This window comes from Bos indicus, chromosome 8 (assembly GCF_029378745.1).
Source record: "Bos indicus isolate NIAB-ARS_2022 breed Sahiwal x Tharparkar chromosome 8, NIAB-ARS_B.indTharparkar_mat_pri_1.0, whole genome shotgun sequence".
NCBI classification, from domain to species: Eukaryota; Metazoa; Chordata; class Mammalia; order Artiodactyla; family Bovidae; genus Bos; species Bos indicus.
In genome coordinates this window covers 10,192,058-10,211,756 of record NC_091767.1, presented here as the reverse complement: position 1 = coordinate 10,211,756, position 19,699 = coordinate 10,192,058, and the positions used below count along the sequence as shown (strand labels likewise).

General features: G+C 46.6%; 1 protein-coding gene across 3 annotated transcripts in view; it reads right to left on the bottom strand.

Annotated features, from left to right (window-relative positions):
- Positions 1-19,699, bottom strand: part of ZNF395 (zinc finger protein 395) — a 48,995-nt gene that overhangs the window by 14,005 nt on the left and 15,291 nt on the right. For all 3 annotated transcript variants that reach the window (XM_019965831.2, XM_070794416.1, XM_019965832.2), the window contains 2 exons: positions 4,859-5,105; positions 2,697-2,929 (listed from right to left, as the gene is read on the bottom strand). In XM_019965831.2, the coding sequence (XP_019821390.2) occupies positions 2,697-2,929; positions 4,859-5,105 (480 nt within the window). The remainder of the gene's footprint in view (positions 1-2,696; positions 2,930-4,858; positions 5,106-19,699) is intronic.

Genomic DNA, 19,699 nt, shown 5'->3' with positions numbered 1-19,699 from the left:
CTATATTTACATTTAAGGGAGAACAATTCCACTCACCAACCCCCTTTCCCTCCCCTCAATATTAGTGATGAGATAATATGATAGCTTCTGAATGTCAACAGAATCTGGCACATAAGCCAATGAGCAAAAAAACTTCAGAAATACTAAAATAAATCTCCCCACAAACCTCAATGCTTTATCCAGCAGAGATCTATGAAATTTTACACATAATTTTCTTAATCCATATAAAGTTACACTATTTGAAAATAAAATGAAAGCCATCAACAAGGTAATGTTAAAGTATGAAAAGTCAGTATGAAATAAATTTCCAGATGGCACCTCTATTTCAAAGGACTGTATTATACAATTTATTCGTTACAATTCAGATCCACCAAATTATACAACATGAAGCAGCTAAACCGAGACTAGTAATGTATTAGACACGTCAGCAGCCCCCTTTTTGAATAATTATCTGTATTTTTATTTCTATAGATCTATTCTATAGACAAATTCTTTGCCAGGGTTCCACTGAATTCACAATCACAAATGTTATTTATTGCTCTGGTCTGGTCTCAAGACACAGAACGTACCGTCTGTGTACATGTACACATGTATAGTAACATGTACAGTAATAACAGTAACATGTACAGACACACACAGGTTGCGAGGTGGGGAGTTCAGCTGCTCACACATCCTGTACAGAAGAATCTCGGGGCTTCCCTAGTAGCTCAGCTGGTAAAGAATCCGCCTGCAATGCAGGAAACCCCAGTCTGATTCCTGGGTCAGGAAGATCCCCTGGAGAAGGGATTCTCTACCCACTTCAGAACTCAAGGGCTTCCCTGGTAGCTCAGATGGTAAAGAATCCACCTGTAATACGGGAGACCTGGGTTCGATCCCTGGGTTGGGAAGATCCCCTGGAGGAGGGCATGGCAACCCACTCCAGTCATCCTGCCTGGAGAATCCCATGGACAGAGGAGCTTGGTGGGCTACAGTCCATGGAGTTGCAGAGTCAGACACAACTGAGTGACTAAGCATAGCACAGCATAGAAGAATCTCACTAGCAGATTTTCTTTTTTAATCTGAAAAGATCAATGTGCACAGAGTATATAACATAGAGCTTCCCTGGTGGCTCAGACGGTAAAGAATCTGTCTGCAGTGTAGGAGACCCAGGTTCAATCCCTGGATTGGAAAGATTTGCTGGAGAAGGGAATGGCTACCCACTCCAGTGTTCTGGCCTGGAGAATCCCCATGGACAGAGGAGCCTGGTGGGCTACAGTCCAAGGGGTCACAGAGTCGGACATGACAGCAACTAACACAGAACAGTTTGTATTCTCAGAGGAAAAATTCATGTCATAAAGTTCTAAAACAGGGACTTTCCTAATAGTCCAGTGGTTAAGACTCCACGCTTCCAGGGCAGGGGGCAGAGGTTCAATCCCTGACTGGGGAACTAAGATCCCACATACTGTGCAGTGGGACCAAAAAAAATAATAATAATAATTTTTTAAAACTTCTAAAGCAGAGTATACATTTTTCATTCAAAATCAATGGTTTTAAATATCTAGCTGGGGCTCTGTAATCTCCTGACTGAGTCTACTGTCTGTTTTTGCCTGGTTTGAAAGTTAAGAATGGCATAACTTTTTAAAAGTTTACTTATTTGTTTGTTTTTGGCCTTGCTGGATCTTCCTCGCTGAGTGTGGGCTTTCTCTAGTTACAGCAAGCTAGGGGCTACTCTCTTGTTTGTCGGGTGCAGGCTTCTCACTGTGGTGACTTCTCTGGTTACAGAGCAAGGGCTCCAGGGCACTCGGGCTCAGTAGCTGTAGCTCCCAGGCTTAGCGGTGGCATCCTCCCAGACCAGGCATCGAACCTGTGTCCCTTGCATTGTCAGGTGGATTCTGAACCACCAGGGAAGTCCCTGGCTCAACAGTTTTTAAGTGGTTTTACAAATCAAAAGAAGGATATTATTTCTTGACATATGACACATGGATATTACACGAAATTGAAATTTGAGTGTCCATAAGTTAAGTTTTAATTGGAGCCCAACATGCCTGCCTGTTTAAGTTCTGTCTGCAGCTGATTTCTCAAGATCACAGCCAAGCAGAGTAGCTGTGACACAGACCTTGTGTCCCACAAAGCCTACATAATGTTTACTATCTGGCCCATTCTGGACATGTTTGCTGCCTCCTGATCTGAGCCACTTTTTTCCTCTCTCATCATGAAAAACTAAGAACTAATTTTAGTTTAAGCAGGAAAGGGAAAAAAATAGCCCTCAGCCAGATGAAGTTATATATATCACTCTTAACAGAGTTACCAGGGCTTCTCTGGTGGCTCAGCGGTAAAGAATCTACCTGCTAATGCAGGAGACTCAGGTTCAGTCCCTGGGTTGGGAAGATCTGAAGGGAAATGGCAACCCACTCCAGTATTCTTGCCCAGAGAATCCCACAGACAGAGGAGCCTGGTGGGCTACAGTCCATGGAATCACAAAATAGTCAGACAAGGACTGTGCGACTAAAACAACAATAACAGAGTTATGGGGAAGAAAAGATGCCCATCTAGGTTTTTTTTCAAGAGGATACCCTCTCACTGTATCTCATCCGACTGGTATCTTCACCAGTAGACAAACATCTGGAGTTCTACATTCCTTCCCCAACCCAAGGCATCCCAAAGCCCCTCCGTCAACACCCACATATCTTTCAGAGCCAAGGTTCTCCCACACAAACCTCTTTGGGACATCAATGTTCCTGGACACAGGCCTGTAGGCTGGCGCCTGGGTTCCCTGCTCTGGAGGTGGCACCTGGGGGATGCGGCCCGGTGGCTCGGCCAGCCACACCTCCTCCGCTTTGCAGCAGATCTGTGACTTCTGGTCCAACAGCCAGACAGTCACCTTATCCTCTGCCCAACTATGCCGCTCCACCAGTCCTGTGGACTCTTGACCCCCGTACCACACACAAACCTGGAGAGAGAAAGACAGCAACCAGTGGTCAGCGCTTGGGAGTTCTCACTCCGTGTGCTCTAGGTTCTGGGACCCAGGAGCTATCTGCCACAAACTGCATTCTCTGACTCATCATTAGTTCATGCAGATGCTCCCGGGTACCTGCTTCCAACCTGAACATCCAGATCGGCCAAAGTGGATCAGTTCTCACTGAAACAAATCTTTATAAATTCTTTAGATGGAGACAGCAAAAGTATCAATTTCTGAGACTTCTTTTTTTAAACTTGGAGTCTATATACAACTAAAGTTGCTATCATCTTAAAACAGACTTAGGTTTTCTGTAAGCTTCATGGTAACCACAAAGAAATTAGTAGACACACAAAAGATAAAGAAATCAAAGCACAGGACTACCAGAAAAAAAAAAAAAAAAAACTCACAAAGGAAGACAACAAGAGAAGAAGAAAGGAAAAAAGGAATTATAAAACAGGAAAAAATTAACAAGATAGCAATACCAAGTCCTTACCTATCACTAATTACTTTAAATGTAAATGGATTTGGCGGATTCATGTTGATATATGGCAAAACCAATATAACATTGTAAGATTAAAAAAAAAGAATAGAAAGAATAAAAACTCCAAAAAATAAAAAATTAATAAAATGAAGTATTAATAATCATTAAAAAAATAAAAAAAAATAAATGTAAATGGATTAAATTTTCAAATCAAATGAATTTGGAATCTGTATCCATCCTCTTGAGTTCTTAACCTAACTTGCCTCTAAAGTTCTACATATCTGCTGGTTCCCAACTATTGCCTTGAATTGCTCACACCCTGCATTTTTCCCTTCAGAAAATCCTGAGTCTACCTGGGAGCAAGATGGTAGTGATGAAAATGCAGACTTACTGCTTTCAGAGGTGCCTAGCAGTTGGCAGGTTCCCCACCTTGTGGGAAAAGAGGTCTGGACCACACAGGTCTTGAAAGAGAGGCAGAAGGCAGAGCCTCTATTATTATTTAGCTCTTGGGAAGGCAATGAAAGAGAAGCCCACTCATCTGGATCTAGTGATAACACGAGGCCAAAGGGGTCTGGTGATAACACAGAGGAGCAGACTGGAAAAGAGAATCCAAATGGCATTCCAACGAAACAGACACCTTCGTCTTGAAACGTCTCAAGGTAATTCAGTGGTCCAATCTTCGTTGTTGTTGTTCAGTCGCTAAGTTGTGTCCAACTCTTCGCAACCCCATGGACTTCCCTGTCTTTCACCATCTCCTGGAGTTTGCTCAAACTCATGTCCATTGAGTCGGTGATGCCATCCAGCCATCTTATCCTGTGTTGTCCCCTTCTCCTCCTGCCCTCAGTCTTTCCCAGCATCAGGGTCTTTTCCAGTGAGTTGGCTCTTCACATCAGATGGCCAAAGTATTAGAAATTCAGCTTCAGCATCAGTCCTTCCAATGAGTATGAAGGGTTGAATTCCTTTAGAATTGACTGGTTCAATCTCCTTACTGTCCAAGGGACTCTCAAGAGTCTTCTCCAGCACCACAATTCAAAGGCATCAATTCTTCGGCGCTCAGCCTTCTTTATGGTCCAACTTGCAAATCCATACATGACTGAGGGATGCAATTTTCTCTCTCTCATAAATCTGAGCTCCTTTCCCTTGTTTTTGTAAAGTTGTAAACTGGGGCAGATTAAGAGAAACTGAGCTCTGGCTATGCTCTGCACTGAGGTTCTGAGCAGGCTTGAGCCCAGAACTGTCATGAAGGAGCCCTAGATCTGCTAACAATGGCTCATTCTCTTGGGAAGCCTGCTGTCCAAGGGGCTCATACGGCTGCAGGGAAAAGGTCTGCACTCAAGTCAGTGCCCAGAGAGTTTCTGGCCTGTCATGTGGGACACCACTGGACTGCTGAACCCCAGCATGGGGACAGCGGACACTTGTCTATTTGGGGATCAACCTACCTTCTGCCCGGGGTGAAAGGCCACCAGCTGGAGGCCTGAGGTGCCCGGAGCCTTGAGGACTTCCTTAGGCTGCTCCTGGCAGGACGCATCCTTGGAGGCAACAAAGGGCTGGGGAGCTGCCCCCTCCAGCAGCTCTGCCTGAGGCTCCGAGGGTGGGGCAGCCCCAGGTGGTCCCAACACCCGGGCTCCCAGAAGGGACCGCTTGCCGAGGCGCCGGGACAGGACGCTGGCCATGCTGTTGCCTTCCCTGGGGAGACAACGGAGACACAGGTCCTTTATCCGGTATCCGGGGAAGCAGGAAGATGCCCCCCACACAGCCGGAGCCCATGAGTGTCCATGAAAAAAGATGAGACATTTTAAAGTAATTTTTACAATGGTTTTCTTTCTACAAAAGCTGAACACCTGTTTCGAGTAGGACATTGAGAACATCCTGATAAGCAGAAAAACAAATCACTCAAGAAGAGACTTCCCAGGGAAACGCCCATGTTTCCTGGACAGAGTTTCAGGCTTTCTTCTACACAAGCATTTACATACTTGTATTTCTACAAAAAACAGGATCATGGCTTGGTAAACAGGGAATTTTCACTTATCCTGTGTCGGCTTTACTGTATCATTAAATGTTATTCTACAAAAACTCTTTTGGGAGACACAGCTATGTTTTCTTAGGCTGCTGCATCACTGCTAATTTAACAAATCCCTTTAACAAAGCCATTATGCCTAATGGCTGTACCCTTGGGTTGTGTTACCGAAACTTCTCTGCCCACAGTGAGCATCTTAGCAGCACCTCAGCATACACATCAAGGGTCACTTTCCAGGTCAGGATCCTATTAAGATAGTGTGAAGTCAGAGCAGGGGTCTGCCCAGGTGGCTAGTGGTAAAAAAATCCATCTGCCAATGCAGGAGACACGGGTTTGATCCCTGATCTGGAAAGATTTCCTGGAGAAGGAAATGGCAACCCACTCCAGTATTCTTGCCTGGAGAATCCCCATGGACAGAGGAGCCTGGCAGGCTACAGCCCATGAGTCACAGAGTCAGACATGACTTAGCAACTGAACAACAACTAAGTTAGAACAAGAGGGTGTCTGTGAGATACTCACAGAATCCCACACTGAGCTGGCTTCAAAGCTGCAGACAGCCACAGAAATGAGCCATGGTAACTTTCCTTGTTTTACACTTAAGGAAACTAACCCTGGGAGCTTAAGAGACTTATTCGTGGCGATAAAGCTTGTTGGTGTCAGATAAATGGGATCTGGTGTCCTGACTCCAAACCCAGATTTTCTCACTGCCTCCCAATTGCCTGTACACTGCCCCCTTGTGAGTTCAGGGCTGATAGAAATGCAGGACAATAGGCCTGCATGGACCCTCGGAAGACCACTCCAGGCCTCTGCAGTCACCCCATGATGGGCAGGAGCTGCTCCAAAAACCGATATATTATTTCTGCCTGCTCAGAGGTGTCAGCGCACCCTCCACGGATCATACTCCAGAAACCAGAGCCCTGTCCTCTGCATTTTATGGCGGAAGGGCTAGAAAGGTGACAAGACGAGATGCTTGCTGATGCTCCTTTGGTCAAAATCCTACTGCCTGAGAGGTGGGTTCTAACCACCTGGCAGTATATAAGCCCCAGGACAGGGGTGGTTGAGGGGGAAGCCCTTGACCTTCAGGAGCCCATACCATTCCAGAAAAGAGGAAGTCAATCTTCTAGGGCCTCCGAGAATCAAAACAGTCAACACAGTTGCTCTTGGGAAATCCCACCCATGCTCCACAGCCTGTCTGCTAATAATACAGTTGCAAATATGGAGGAGAAGGGTTTGGCACATTTTTATAAATGTTTTACTCAGAGCTTCACAGGCTAGAATCAGGGAGTATGGTATCTCTATCATGAATTCCCTAGAAAGCAAAGAAGAGGTAAGAAAAAGGTCAAAATCAGACCACCCTACCAGAATTCCTCTCTAGGTATCTAGTGACTTTATATTTAGTAACACTCTATTGGAAAGCTTTACTATGCATGTCATCAAAAGGAAGAAAAACATAAGGAGTAAATTCTTCACCACTATCAAAAAAAAGCGTCCACTCAGTCATCTTCATGCATCAAGCCAGAAACAAGAACCTCTAACTCTCACTTTAAGCACTGCCAGGTGGCACTAGTGGTACCAATGCAAGAGTCACAGGTTGGATCCCTGGATTGGGAAGATCCCCTGGAGAAGCGAATGGCAACCCACTCCAGTATACTCGCCTGAAGAATCCTATGGACAAAGGAGCCTAGCAGGTTACAGTCCATAGGTTGCAGAGTCAGACATGACGGAGTGACTGAGCACACATGTGCACGCATGCACACACACACACACGTGTGCACAGGCGCACATGTGCACGCACGCGTGCACGCGCCCACACACAGACACACACACACACAGACACACACACACACACACACACAGAGTTAGTCACTCAGTTGCATCCAAATCTGTGTAATCCCACGGACAATAGTCTATCAGGCTCCTCTGTCCATGGGATTTCCTAGGCAAGAATACTGCATTCCCTTTTCCAGGGGATCTTCCTGGCCCAGGGATGGAACCCAAGTCTCCTGCATTGGTAGGCAGGTTTTTTGTCACTGAGCCACCAGGGATACCCATAACCCGCTGTTTAATGTCGCTGAGCTATAAGCAAAGCCAGAGTGCCACTTAGAGACGTCAGATGGCAGCAACCATCCAGAGAAAGAAATAACCCTGCTCTTGACCAAAAAAAAAAAACCACACACACAAAACACAGTGGCCGCCCCCACTTTCCACAGCAGGAAATGTGAGGTTTCTACCACTGAACATGAAGAAAGGGTAGTATTTCCAAAATTCCTGGGCTTCCAGTCTTCAGAAGGAGCCTGAAATATTTGGCTCACAGTCTCTGATGATGTTTTTTTTTTTTCCTAAGTCTTTATTTTTTTTTAACATAAACAACACTTTTTATTTGGTTTGTGAAGCTGCACCTTCCAAAGCCTGCTGGATTTGCACAGCTGGTGAACATGCCCACTTCCGGCTTCTTTCCACATGCATTCTTTGGCCTTTCTCCTTTGACTGGCCTGAATTCCACCCTGAAATACATTTTATGATTTGCTTTATTTATAGTGCACTCAAATCTTAATTTTTAAAAGCAGAAGAGAAAGAAGGAAGGGAAACTGCCTTTATTAAATGCCCAATAGCACGAGCTTTCACAAACTGTATCTAATTTAATCCTCAGAACAACTTAAGACAAACATATGGTCTTTTATTTCTGATGAGGAAACTGAGCCACTGCCAGCTTAGGTTGCCAAGGCAACACAACCATGAAAGGCAGTCCCAAGGGACTGAACTCTTGCCTCGTTGGTGTCAAAGGGCATGATACTGCCATCAGTCCAGTAGGTATGAGATGTCTCAAAAGAAAACACTCAAGTTGCTTCTGACCTACATGGTATTTTTTCCCCTAAGTCAGTGAACCTCGATAGGAAAAAAATAAAGCAAAACCAAATAAAACCCAGCTCCCAATCCTGCAAGTTTCTGCATCCATCTCCTGTGCTTTTTTCTTTCCTTGAAAATCCCTTTTCCACTTGCACCTTAGCTTCCTACCTACAAAATAAAGGTCAATGCTTTCCTCTGATCTTGTTTAACAGTCCAGGTCATTGTTAATCATTTAGTGGTTTGGGAAGAACTTTATACACATATTGCCCTCGTGAGGGTGCAGAGAGATACGGAATCAATCCCAAAAGTTAAGGAAAATTTTAGCCAAATTTACACTGGGGACTGACAGCATGGAAGTGAAAAAATATGACTCTAGATTAAATGTAGGCTGGGTGGGATGGCCAAGTGTGTTGACCAGCACTGAATCAGGAACACGGCTTGGGAGATAACACCATCCCTCAATTCCTGAATTCCTTCAGGAATTCAGAAATGAACTCAAGCACCTACAGAGGTGTGCCAGGCTTCCCAGGAGGCACTAGTGGTAAAGAATCCGTCTGCCAATACAGGAGAGTAAGAGAAGCATGTCTGATCCCTAAGGTCGGGAAGATCCCCTGAAGGAGGGCGTGGCAACCCATTCCGGAGAAATATTGCCTGCAGAATCCCATGGACAGAGGAGCCTGGCGGGCTACAGTCCAAGGGTCAGATATGGCTGAACTGACTTAGCATGCACACACGTACAAAGGTCTGCCATGCAGACAGGCAGAGGTGCCAGGTTAATATGGAATTTGCCAGGGGCTTTCCAGGACTGCTTGTCACTTTATACCTTAGATCGAGGGTCCCAACTCTCTCCCAGGATGTTTCTATCAGTATAACCACTGCCCCCTTCAAATCTTCCTTCCCTGATCTCTACTTTCTATTCACTTCCCTATTAGTTTCTTTCTTCAGAGCTATAGATGTTCCATATAAGCCAGTCAGTCCCTAACTTGCCACAGAGTTCTGGTACCATAAAGAGAAATCAAGAAACATCTATTTCAGGGTAACAATGACAGTGTTTCAACAAGTAGGCAAATCCAACTTTACAATGCTACATTCTCGAGTTAGGGAAGTCCTTGACTAAAACATAAACTCATGCTAAAAAAGACTTCCTGGCTGATGTAGAGTTTTAAGAGAACCTGCTTGTCTTTGCTTCTCATGCCCTCTGCTGTCCCCCGCCCCCAGGGTGCGGTTGGCTACCGGAGATGTATTTTGGTCCATGTCCAAAGCGGTGAGCCCTTTTCCAAGCTCAGCAAACATCTTCTGACGTGCTAACAGCTCTTAATGAGGACGTCTGCCATCAGTTTAATAACTGGAACAGACAGAAGAAGAAAACAAACCCTCTCTGTGGTTCTAAGCTGCAAATTGCCATTTGACATGTGACTGTTGCCAGACAACCCCTCGTCTCAGCACATCCACGTGTGTGTGTGCATGCCCTCATGCACAATGATTGCTCTCTTTAGCCTCCCATGGCAACAAGCTATGACATCACTGAGTAGCACTTGCAGGACACAGGTCATAGAGTCAAACTGATTCATTACACAACCAAAGGGGTTTTTTTTGGGGGGGGGGGAGGGGTTGTTTTGTTTTCCTGTTTGTTTTTGTCATTAAAGAGGGTGAGGCTTGGAGTAAGACTTTCACATGCCAAAGCGTGGAAGACTGCTGCTTCTCTAATGAATAATTTGGGGACCAAGGTGAGGGGCGTCACTCCTCTGCTGAGATTCCCCACTAAACCTCAGCTTTCTGTTTTATGATCTCCCCTGAGTAACCACTGCACAGAGCAACGATTTGAGTTTTTAGATCTTTGGCTAATATTTTGCATATTGTTCTTAATCTTTTATCAGTGTTGCTATTATGTTCTTTTAAATCTGTAACATTTTCACTTAATGTCTTCCTTCCACGTGACATTCTAAGCTCACGTAAAGGTCAAAAATGCTGCAGCACACCACATCTTTTATTGCCTAATGGAATTCAGTGGAGAATAGGACAATTCATTGGTCCCAAACAATTCATTTTTCAGCAATCCTTGACCAGGGATGATCTCTGTTGAGAGATGCCGCATGCGTCCACAGCATACTGACGATTATATGCAAATATGTCTGTGGTCCTCACCATCTGAACCTTGCTTGGCAGAAAGAAGCAAGTTGTCATACTTTGTCCTCACTGCCCAAATCCTACCTGGTTCTCAAGCTTTATTTTCTTCTGGGTGCCTTCTCCAGGAAAAGTAAAAAAACAACAACAACAACAACAAAAACACCTCACTTCATTGAGCATATATTGATTATTTCTTCCCAGAGGACCTTTTTCTCAGCCTGGTTTTGGACAGAAAAATCTCCAAGAGTAGCCAAGGGCCTGTGCTAAAACATCTAGGTCTCTCAAGTTACACATCAGGCCCTATGACACCATTTTTTAAATGTGTAGTGTGCATTTTAGTTTTTTCATGGTATGAGCTTAAGATCATAGCATTGAGCATATTAGTAATTGATTCAATGCCAAGATTTCTAAATCAGCTGTTCAGAGGATGACCATTTGGATTCTCAAGTCATCTTAGTCGTGTCTTCATCTGAAGGTTTTTAAAAACCGGATTATACTGTCTCAATGTATAACAGTTTAGACTGCTAGTAAAATTAAAATTAGGTGATCAGGACTGGCAGAGATCTTAAAGGCTGCCCATCTCCCCTTCAGGGCTGGATCTTCTCCACAGGATCTCCTGTAACTGAGGGCCCAGCCTTCCCATCATTGAGTAATAGAAGTAACAGCAAAATGGAAGGGGAAAATTAGGGCCCCAAATAGCGGTGCTATTTTCATATCCCAGCATACAGGCTGCAGAAACAGGTCACCTTATCTGGTTACACTGAATTTTCTCCAGCAAACAATAAATGACTCCGATCCACAAATACTTTTGTTGGTGTGAATGCACAAGAGCCATTCTAGTCAAGTAAAAGAGACCATTCTGTTTGCGCTGCCCACAGGGAAGGAAAGGGTTTTCACAGTTCAGCCCAGGAACAACTGTACTTCCTCTTCCTTCACACCTACCTCCTCATCTGCTTACAAAACCAGCAGTGTCCTTTATTCACGGCTGTCATGCATGCACTACTCTGTATGAAACACAGGGCTCAGGGACCTGAAGCTCCAAGGGACTCCATCTCCCCAAGACAGCAAGCCCCTGCTTATCCCATTAAATGCATGATTTTGAACAGATGTTGCTATTCCCATAGGTAAGGAAAGCCCCAGATTAAAAAATAATATGTTGTGCACTTCCCTGGTGCTCCAGGGGTTAAGAAGCCACCTGCCAATGCAGGAGATGTGGGTTCGATCCCTGGTCTGGGAAGATTCCACACACCATGGAGCAACTAAGCCCATGAGTCACAACTGCTAAAGCCCACGTGGTCGACAGCCTGTGCGCCAGGATGAGAAGCCACCTCAATGAGAAGCCCTTATGTAGCAACAAAGACACAGTGCAGCCAAAAATAAACATTTTAAAAATAAAATACAGTTAAAAAAAATAATGTAAGAAATAAGACCTACTACTCACCCTAAAATGATAGGCAGATGTCAAAAGTAAGGGTAGCATTTTAGCGTTTAGACTTGGTTCTAAGAAAGTACAGTAAGTCCCCTATATACAAACAAGTTCTGAAAGAGTGTTAGTAAGTCCAACATGTTCATAAGTCTAACAAAGTTAGCCTAGGTATCCAGCTAACACAATCAGTTATATAGTACTGTACTGTGATAGGTTTATGATATTTTTCACACAAATAGTACATAAAAAACAAACACACATAAAAAAAGAAAATTGTTTGTAATCTGACAGTACCTCGAAAAGTCACTAGTATAGTACAACGGCTGGCACTTAACAGTACCAGGTACATCACTGCTGCTCTTGCACCTGCTTTCGGATGTGTGCGTGCTAAACCGCTGCAGTCGTGTCAGACTCTGTGCAACCCCATAGACTGTAGCCTGCTAGGCTCCTCTGTCCACGGGATTCTCCAGGCAAGAATACTGCAGTGGGCTGCCATGCCCTCCTCCAGGGCATCTTCCTGACCCAGGGATCAAACCCAAGTCTCTTAACGTCTCTTGCATGGGCAGGCTGGTTCTTTACCAGTAGCATCGCCTGCGAAGCCCTGCTTTTGGACATCCTGGGGTTCAAATAAAGACACTGCACTCTGTAAAGTACACAAAACTACCACCACTTGTAGAGGACACATGCACGTGACAGGGCATGCCAGACACGTGAACCGATTTATGAGGCGAAACATGAGAATACACACTTGCATCTTTGAAAGTTCGCATCTCGAAGGCTCGTGTGTAGGGGACTTAGGCAGGGTGTTCTTGAAAACAGGTAGAGCATGCTGTTCAAGGAAGCAGGGATAAGTAAAAGCACACCTACAAACATGCCAGGCGAGGTGGAGGGCTGGGCCAGCGCTGTTTTCCTACCTGCACGGGGCACGCATGCACGTGTGTACATGTGGGTGCCTGTACTGCGGTTAAACCTGATTCGGCCGTACCAAAACTATGTGAGTGTTCCCGCAGGAGGCAGGGAGATGCCTGACTGCTGACTCGGCATTCTACCCAGAGCCAGCACGCAGGAGGCGGGGAGAACCGGCCTCAGAGCACTGACAGTTCCCTCCAGCGGTTTGCAGAGAAAGCTTCCCTCCTGCACATTAACCCAAACCACCCATGAATGCCTGAATAGCACTCGGGATTCCATGTACTTTGATACACACATCTGGGGGCTTCCTGTTTTCCCGGACCTCCCAGCAACTCAAGGAAACACGGAGGGACAATTTAATCCCAATTTTATAGCTGAGAAAACTGAGGCTCCTTCAGAAGGCCACTGCTTTGCTGGCCTAGTCAGCTGGGCTGTCTGCAGCTTTTCCTAGTTCATCCCTGGACTCGTTCTCTCATCCCTGGACTCGTTCTCTCTTCCCTGCAAGTGGAGACCCTGCAGCAGGACAGGGGCTCAGATGGAAGGGCTTTGGAGTTCCCTGGGGCCTTCGTGTTGCCTCGTCTGATCCTCACAGTGCTGTGAGGAAGGAAGTGTGAGCTTCACTGGGAAGAAGGGATCTATCAGAGGTGCTTGTGCGTATGCATGCTCAGTCGCTCAGCTGTGTATGAGTCTTTGTGACGCCATGGACCGTAGCCCGCCAGGCTCCTCTGTCCATGGGCTTCTCTAGGCAAGAATACTGGAGTGGGTTGCCATACCCTTCTCCAGGGGATCTTCCTGACCCAGGGGTTGAACCAGTGTCTCCTGCATTTCCTGCACTGGTAGGCAAGTTCTTTACCCTGAGTCACCAGGGAAGTCTATCAGAGGCACTTACAGTTATGAAAAGGGAAAACTGGCAACATAAGAACCACCTTCCCAAATCTAAAGCACAGAGGAAAGAATTTAAAATGCCTCACAGGGACTTTCCTGGTGGTCCAGCGGCTCAGACTCCAAGCTCCCAAATGCAAGGGGCCCTGGTTGGATCACTGGTCATCAGAGAACTAGATCCCACCTGCCGCAACTAAGACCCAGCACGGCCGAATAAATAAATATTTTTTTTAAATAAATAACAATTCAAAAACAAAATGCCTAACAACATGGGGCCCCTTAGGTAAGTTCCTGAGTGGTGCACACCCCAGAAAGGGAAGCTATGTGACTGTGATGCCTGAAATGCCGATCCCGAGACACAGGGGCCCCTTGTGTTCCTGCCTCTCTGAAGGCAGAGATGTGCAGGCTCTATTTCTTCTCTGAAGTGGTTAAAGCAGAAAAACCATGTGGAACTCAGCAGTCATTTGAATGAATAATCACCTACCCTGGCAATCCTAAATAAACAGACTGGGGGTGGGCGGGGAGGTGGTGCTAGGGGGGTTGTAGGGAAGGTGAGAGTCATCTGGTGACTTTCCTGGCCAAAATCAATAGGTAATAAGAAGGCAGGAGCCCTCTCCCAGGGTGGACAATCAGAGCACACAGGGTTGCAGGTACCCAAGAAAGGAGCCACCTGGTCTGGGGGCCGGGCCAGGAGAGGGGAGCCAAATTTATGGATGAGAAAGCACCACACGCAAATAAGAATGAGCCAAGCAGAAATAGCACCCCACTCCAGTACTCTTGCCTGGAAAATCCCATGGACGGAGGAGCCTGGAAGGCTGTGGTCCATGGGATCGCTGAGGGTCAGACATGACTGAGCGACTTCACTTTCACTTTTCACTTTCATGCATTGGAGGAAATGGCAACCCACTCCCGTGTTCTTGCCTGGAGAATCCCAGGGACAGGAGAGCCTGGTGGCCTGCCGTCTATGGGGTCGCACAGAGTCGGACACGACTGAAGTGACTTAGCAGCAGCAAGCAGAAAAGAGCAACAGGGAAGGGAAGGGCCCCAATACCCCTCCGGAATCCAAGTCCCACCCGGCAGCCACCAGAGCCAAACGTAAGCCAGGACAAAATAAAGTGCAGTCTTGGAAATTACAGGTAATGAGACAAGGAACACGCGCTGTTGGAATGACAGAACATTCTAGTGGCCGATGACACTTAGGAGCTTGCAATAAGAGCTGGATAATGAACAGAACTAGTTTTAAGACCAGAATGGCTGACTGGCCAAGGGAACAGACGTGTCTGGTCAGAAGGACCATATCCCGCTTCCACGGATCAACTGTTTTTGGGGGGAGGGATCGCACCCTGGCCCCCTGTATCGGGAGCTCGGAGTCTTAACCACTGGATCATCAAGGAGGTCCTTCCACGGATCAATTTTTCATCTAAATTTTGCCTCCACTCTGACTCCCCGCTTCCCAGTACAAGTTTCCTGTTTCAGGATGGGGGCAGTTCCCCCACACTGTCACTCTGGCACCTTCTCCTGGGAGATAACCCTTCGCTCCTGGGACTGGAGCATTTTCCCCAAGAGCCGCATGAATGCTTCCCATCCCCCAGGAGCTCTGTGGCCGAGGGAAAAAAAAGGCTGGATACACCTGAGTAACTGAAACCGGCTGCTCAAAATGGAACCAGAGAAGCTGAGTCTGGGCACACTGCCAAGGGCACCGCTTCAGGAAAAGCGCTCCAGGCAAGCCCGTGACCCCGGCCGGTGTGACGTCTGGCAACAAGCCACCACCTCAGAGCCTCAGTTTCCTGCCTCACCGTGAAAACTGAGGCCACTTCCCAGTATCCGGAAGGGTCTCCACAGATGTGTCCCCTCCTCTGCTGCCTGATCCCAGACTGGCACTGGGCAGCTAACAGACATGGCCGCCACTCGGACAGCTTAGTAGCCACAGTCCAGCCGGCACCTGGGAACTGAGGTTGTGAAAGGGTGTTCAACCAGAATCAGTGATGCAGCTACTAACTCTAAAGGGAATCAAGAAGCTGGCCATGGGGACTTCCCTTGTGGTCCAGTGGTTAAGACTCCTCGCTTCCACAGCAGAGGGCATGGGTTCAATCCCTGGTCACGGAACTAAGATTTCACATGCTGCAAGACACAGCCAATATTAATATATAATAATATAATATTATATATTTTATATATTTGTATTATATACATTATTTATAAATAACATATAATATATAATTATATATTATAATATTATATAATATTATTTCTTATAAAATAATAAAATACTTAAATAATAAAATACTTAAAAAAAAAGTTGACCATGAGTGAGTTACTAATTAACTGAAATCACAACGGAACTGATTTCGGCAAGCAGGGGAACTGAGAAATTCAACATATTCCACCTAGAGGCCAGCTGGCCATGGGGAACCAACGCCAGGGCTCCCAGCTTTGAGCTCAACACCCAGCTGGCCAGCTCTGCCCTGAGCCCAAGGCAAGGCCCATGTGACTGGCCCCTCACCTGGCTCTCAGCACACAGTTCCAAGTCTGCTCTCCTCCCCCGCCCCTGGCCAAAATCTCCATCTTGGTGGCCTGCCCGGGGTGGTTCAAGGCCCACTGCCAAGCCTCCCCGAGGCGGAGCGTGACCAGCGTGACCAGCCTCTGTGAGCAACCCTCCCAAATCCGACACCTTGGTCCCAGATCCCAGCTGCCTGGATCTGGACATGCGTTCACCCATGCAGACCCACCCAGCACACAGGGCAGCGCCAGCTCACCGGAAACCCAGGGAAAGGGGCACCACAGGACCCCAGCACCTGCGAGCTAAAATAATCTGCTGGTGCTAAACATATGTGCCAGGTTCCTGCCCATAAACTCAACGGAATAACAAAGGAGCCTCAGCTTCAGACTCTTCTTTCAGAGAACTTTAGGCCTCACTGAGCTCCACTTGCATCTCACACCCAGCTCTTGTTTATTAAAGCACTTCATATGCTCATGAGTGACAGTCAGCGATCTGTGCAATTAGATGAATGGATCAGAATCTGCTTCTTTCAGGAAAAGGCAAAAAAAAAAAAAAAAAAAATTCAGCAATCTGAAACCAAAGCCCAGTTTTAAAAAAGATGATTTTTAGGATGAAGCTCATAAACATAGATGACTATGCATGTTAATATTTTCAGTGCTTGACACAGTTAAGTCGAAATAAAATGTTATGGGTCGAACAAAAAAAAAATCTGCTGAGTGACTGGAGGGTGAGGGAGACAAACACGTTTCCTCCACAAAACAGAAAGTCAACCTAAGTGAATACAGTATAGAAGATGGTTTAAATAAATACATTGTGAAAACGGGCACAGTGAGGGAGGGGGCTTGCCCCAGGCCCAACCCACCAAGGAAGTGGCTTTCTCTGGGGTGGCCATTTATGGAATTCTCAGCTTCCCAGGTAGCTCAGTGGTAATGAATCCACCCGCCAATGTGGGAGATGCTCAGTGGTAAAGAATCCACCCGCCAATTTGATCCCAGGGTCGGGAAGATACCCTAGAGAAGGAAATGGTAACCCATTCCAGTATTCTTGCCTGGGAAATCACATGGACAGAGCCGCCTGTCTGTTGGGCTACCGTCCATGGGGCCACAAAGAGTCGGACATGACTGAGCACACGCACACACATGTCCCAATAACTGTGGGCCTGAGGATGAGTTCAAAGGCTGCAGAGAGATGGAGAAACAGGCTAAATGAGCGGGCATGCCTGTCTGAGCTCAGGATATCCAGGCATCCACTCTTGGATGTTTTTCCTGAAATGGACAGAGGATGAAAGCACATTCGCTAGTGACTGAGCCAAAGTAACAAAGTTAATGTGGACCAAACGGAAGGACCAACGGGCCCACACACATGCACTCTGAGAAAAGAGAAGAACGACCCTGGCATGCGGTGGGTCACCACAGTGGCTGCCCAGCACTAGTAAGCCACTACTGGCCCCTGGGACCACATGGAATCCCACCCCAGGTCAGGCAGGGAGGCTGAACTTGGGCCACGCAGACAGCTAGTCTCTTTTGAGAGGAAAGGCCCCTGGGTGTTCACAAGCCCCCAGATCGCATCTATCTGCTTCATTAGAACTGTCAGAGTCAAGGGCAAGAGAAACCCAGCATTCTGTCCATCCTGCAGCCTTTCGAAGACTATAGTTGTTCAGGAATGTTCCGAGAGCTATCATTACTCAAAGACAGAAGGGCTGGCCACTGGCTATGTATTTCACAGACTGTGTCTCACTTCATCCCTCACAATAGCCCCACGAGAGAAGCAGTATCACCTCCTCCACTTGACAGATGAGGAAACTGAGACGTGGGAAGGTTGAGCAACATTCCCAAGGCCACAGAGCTAGGAAGTGACAGAACCGTGTATAACTGAGTCACTCTGCTGGACAACAGATATAATGCTGGAAATTAACTATACTCCAATAGAACTTTTTTAAAAAGAAAGTGTTCCCTGGTGGCACAGTGGATAAGAATCCACCTGCCAATGCAGGGGGGCAGGTTTGATCCCTGGTCAGGGAACAAAGATCCCACATGACACAATTAAGACCCAGGACAACCAAATAAATTTTTAAAAAAGAGAGAGAGAGAGAGAGTCACCAAGATCCCCTTCCTAGAGATTCTGATCACCCAGGTCTGAGAGAAAAGCCCAGGAAGGAATGGGAAAAGAAACCTCCAGGGCTAAGTTCAATAAACGTTAGCCTTAAAAAAGGCATCAAGCTCTGGGTGGTGATGAGACAAGACTACAGGGAAAACTTCACTCAAGGAGGGAAAAGCTGACAGTAAGGCTGAACACTGACAAGGGCAGTGTAATACATTTAAGTGGGGAGGGGAAACAGGAATCATGGAAGAGCTCTGACATAGGGACCTCTGTCTGTGTAGACTGGATTGTCATCCTACCGTTATCACAAAGCAAAACAAACAAACAAACAAACAAATCATTTTGTCCAGCATCGATGCAAAAGTACTAAACCAAAAGGAAACACGCTACCCACCGCCACCTATAAACTTAAGAGAATCATCCACACACTGGGGACACAGGTGGCTGCCCATGGAGAAAGAACTTGTGAAACCCCAGGACAGTCAGCTCAATGGGCTGTCACGGGGACGGCACACTCAAAGGACCAGAAAGATTAAGGCCAGTGAGCCCTGGGAGAGTCTAGCAAGTGAGAGAGATAAAATAGGGTGCCAACCTTGACCGAAGCGGGTCAACACCCCCAAAGAAGGCAATATAAATTGCCTTACTGGGTTTGGATAACTGTGTGAGTGCAATCAGTGGGGGGGCCCTGGATTCAGAACCAGAACTGTTTTCTAACCTCTGCGTAAGAAATCTGAGGGCGAACGCATGTAGGATGATTAAGGTTGCAACGGGACCTTGCCCTCACCAGCTGGGTGACCAGTAGCATCAGCATGCTCCGTTCAAAAAGGACAGAGCCAAGCCCTTCCTTGCCACACACCCTCCTAAAGGCATGGGTTTGGCCTGACGATGACTTTTCCTGTCTTCCAGGAGTTCTCAGAGATCTAGAGATGATGGGAAGAAGGGTAAACACAGAGAGATACACTCCGTCCTTCTCCAAGCACAATGGAACTGCCAACAGGAGTAACACAGACGGTGTTCTAGGTTTTTTGTTTTTGTTTTTTTTTTTAAAGAACACAAAAATGCTTCCAGAGGCCTGACCCTTGGCTTGCGCGTTGAAGCCACACTTTGTATTCTAAAGATGGACAGAGAACCATCACAGATGGGTTGAAGGTCTCCAGCTAGGGAGTGAACTAGATTTAGAATTCAGCATCTAGGGGCCACCACGGCTGCTCATCCATCCAGTGGTTCTTCTCCAACACACAGGTCAAAGTCCTCGGGGAACTAGACCCAACTGACTATGGGGTTCAACGGACTCTCCCCAACACCCAGCCTCCCAGCCAAACTGCATACTCGCACACCCTGGGGCCTGCCCCATTCTCAGAAAACAACTGCTTTGTGTCTGAGCCCACCCGAAGAACTTCTGGCCTACATCAAGCCTAAGCTCAGAACTGACCCTGTAATGGGTCTTTATTTTTTTTTTTTAATTAAAGTAT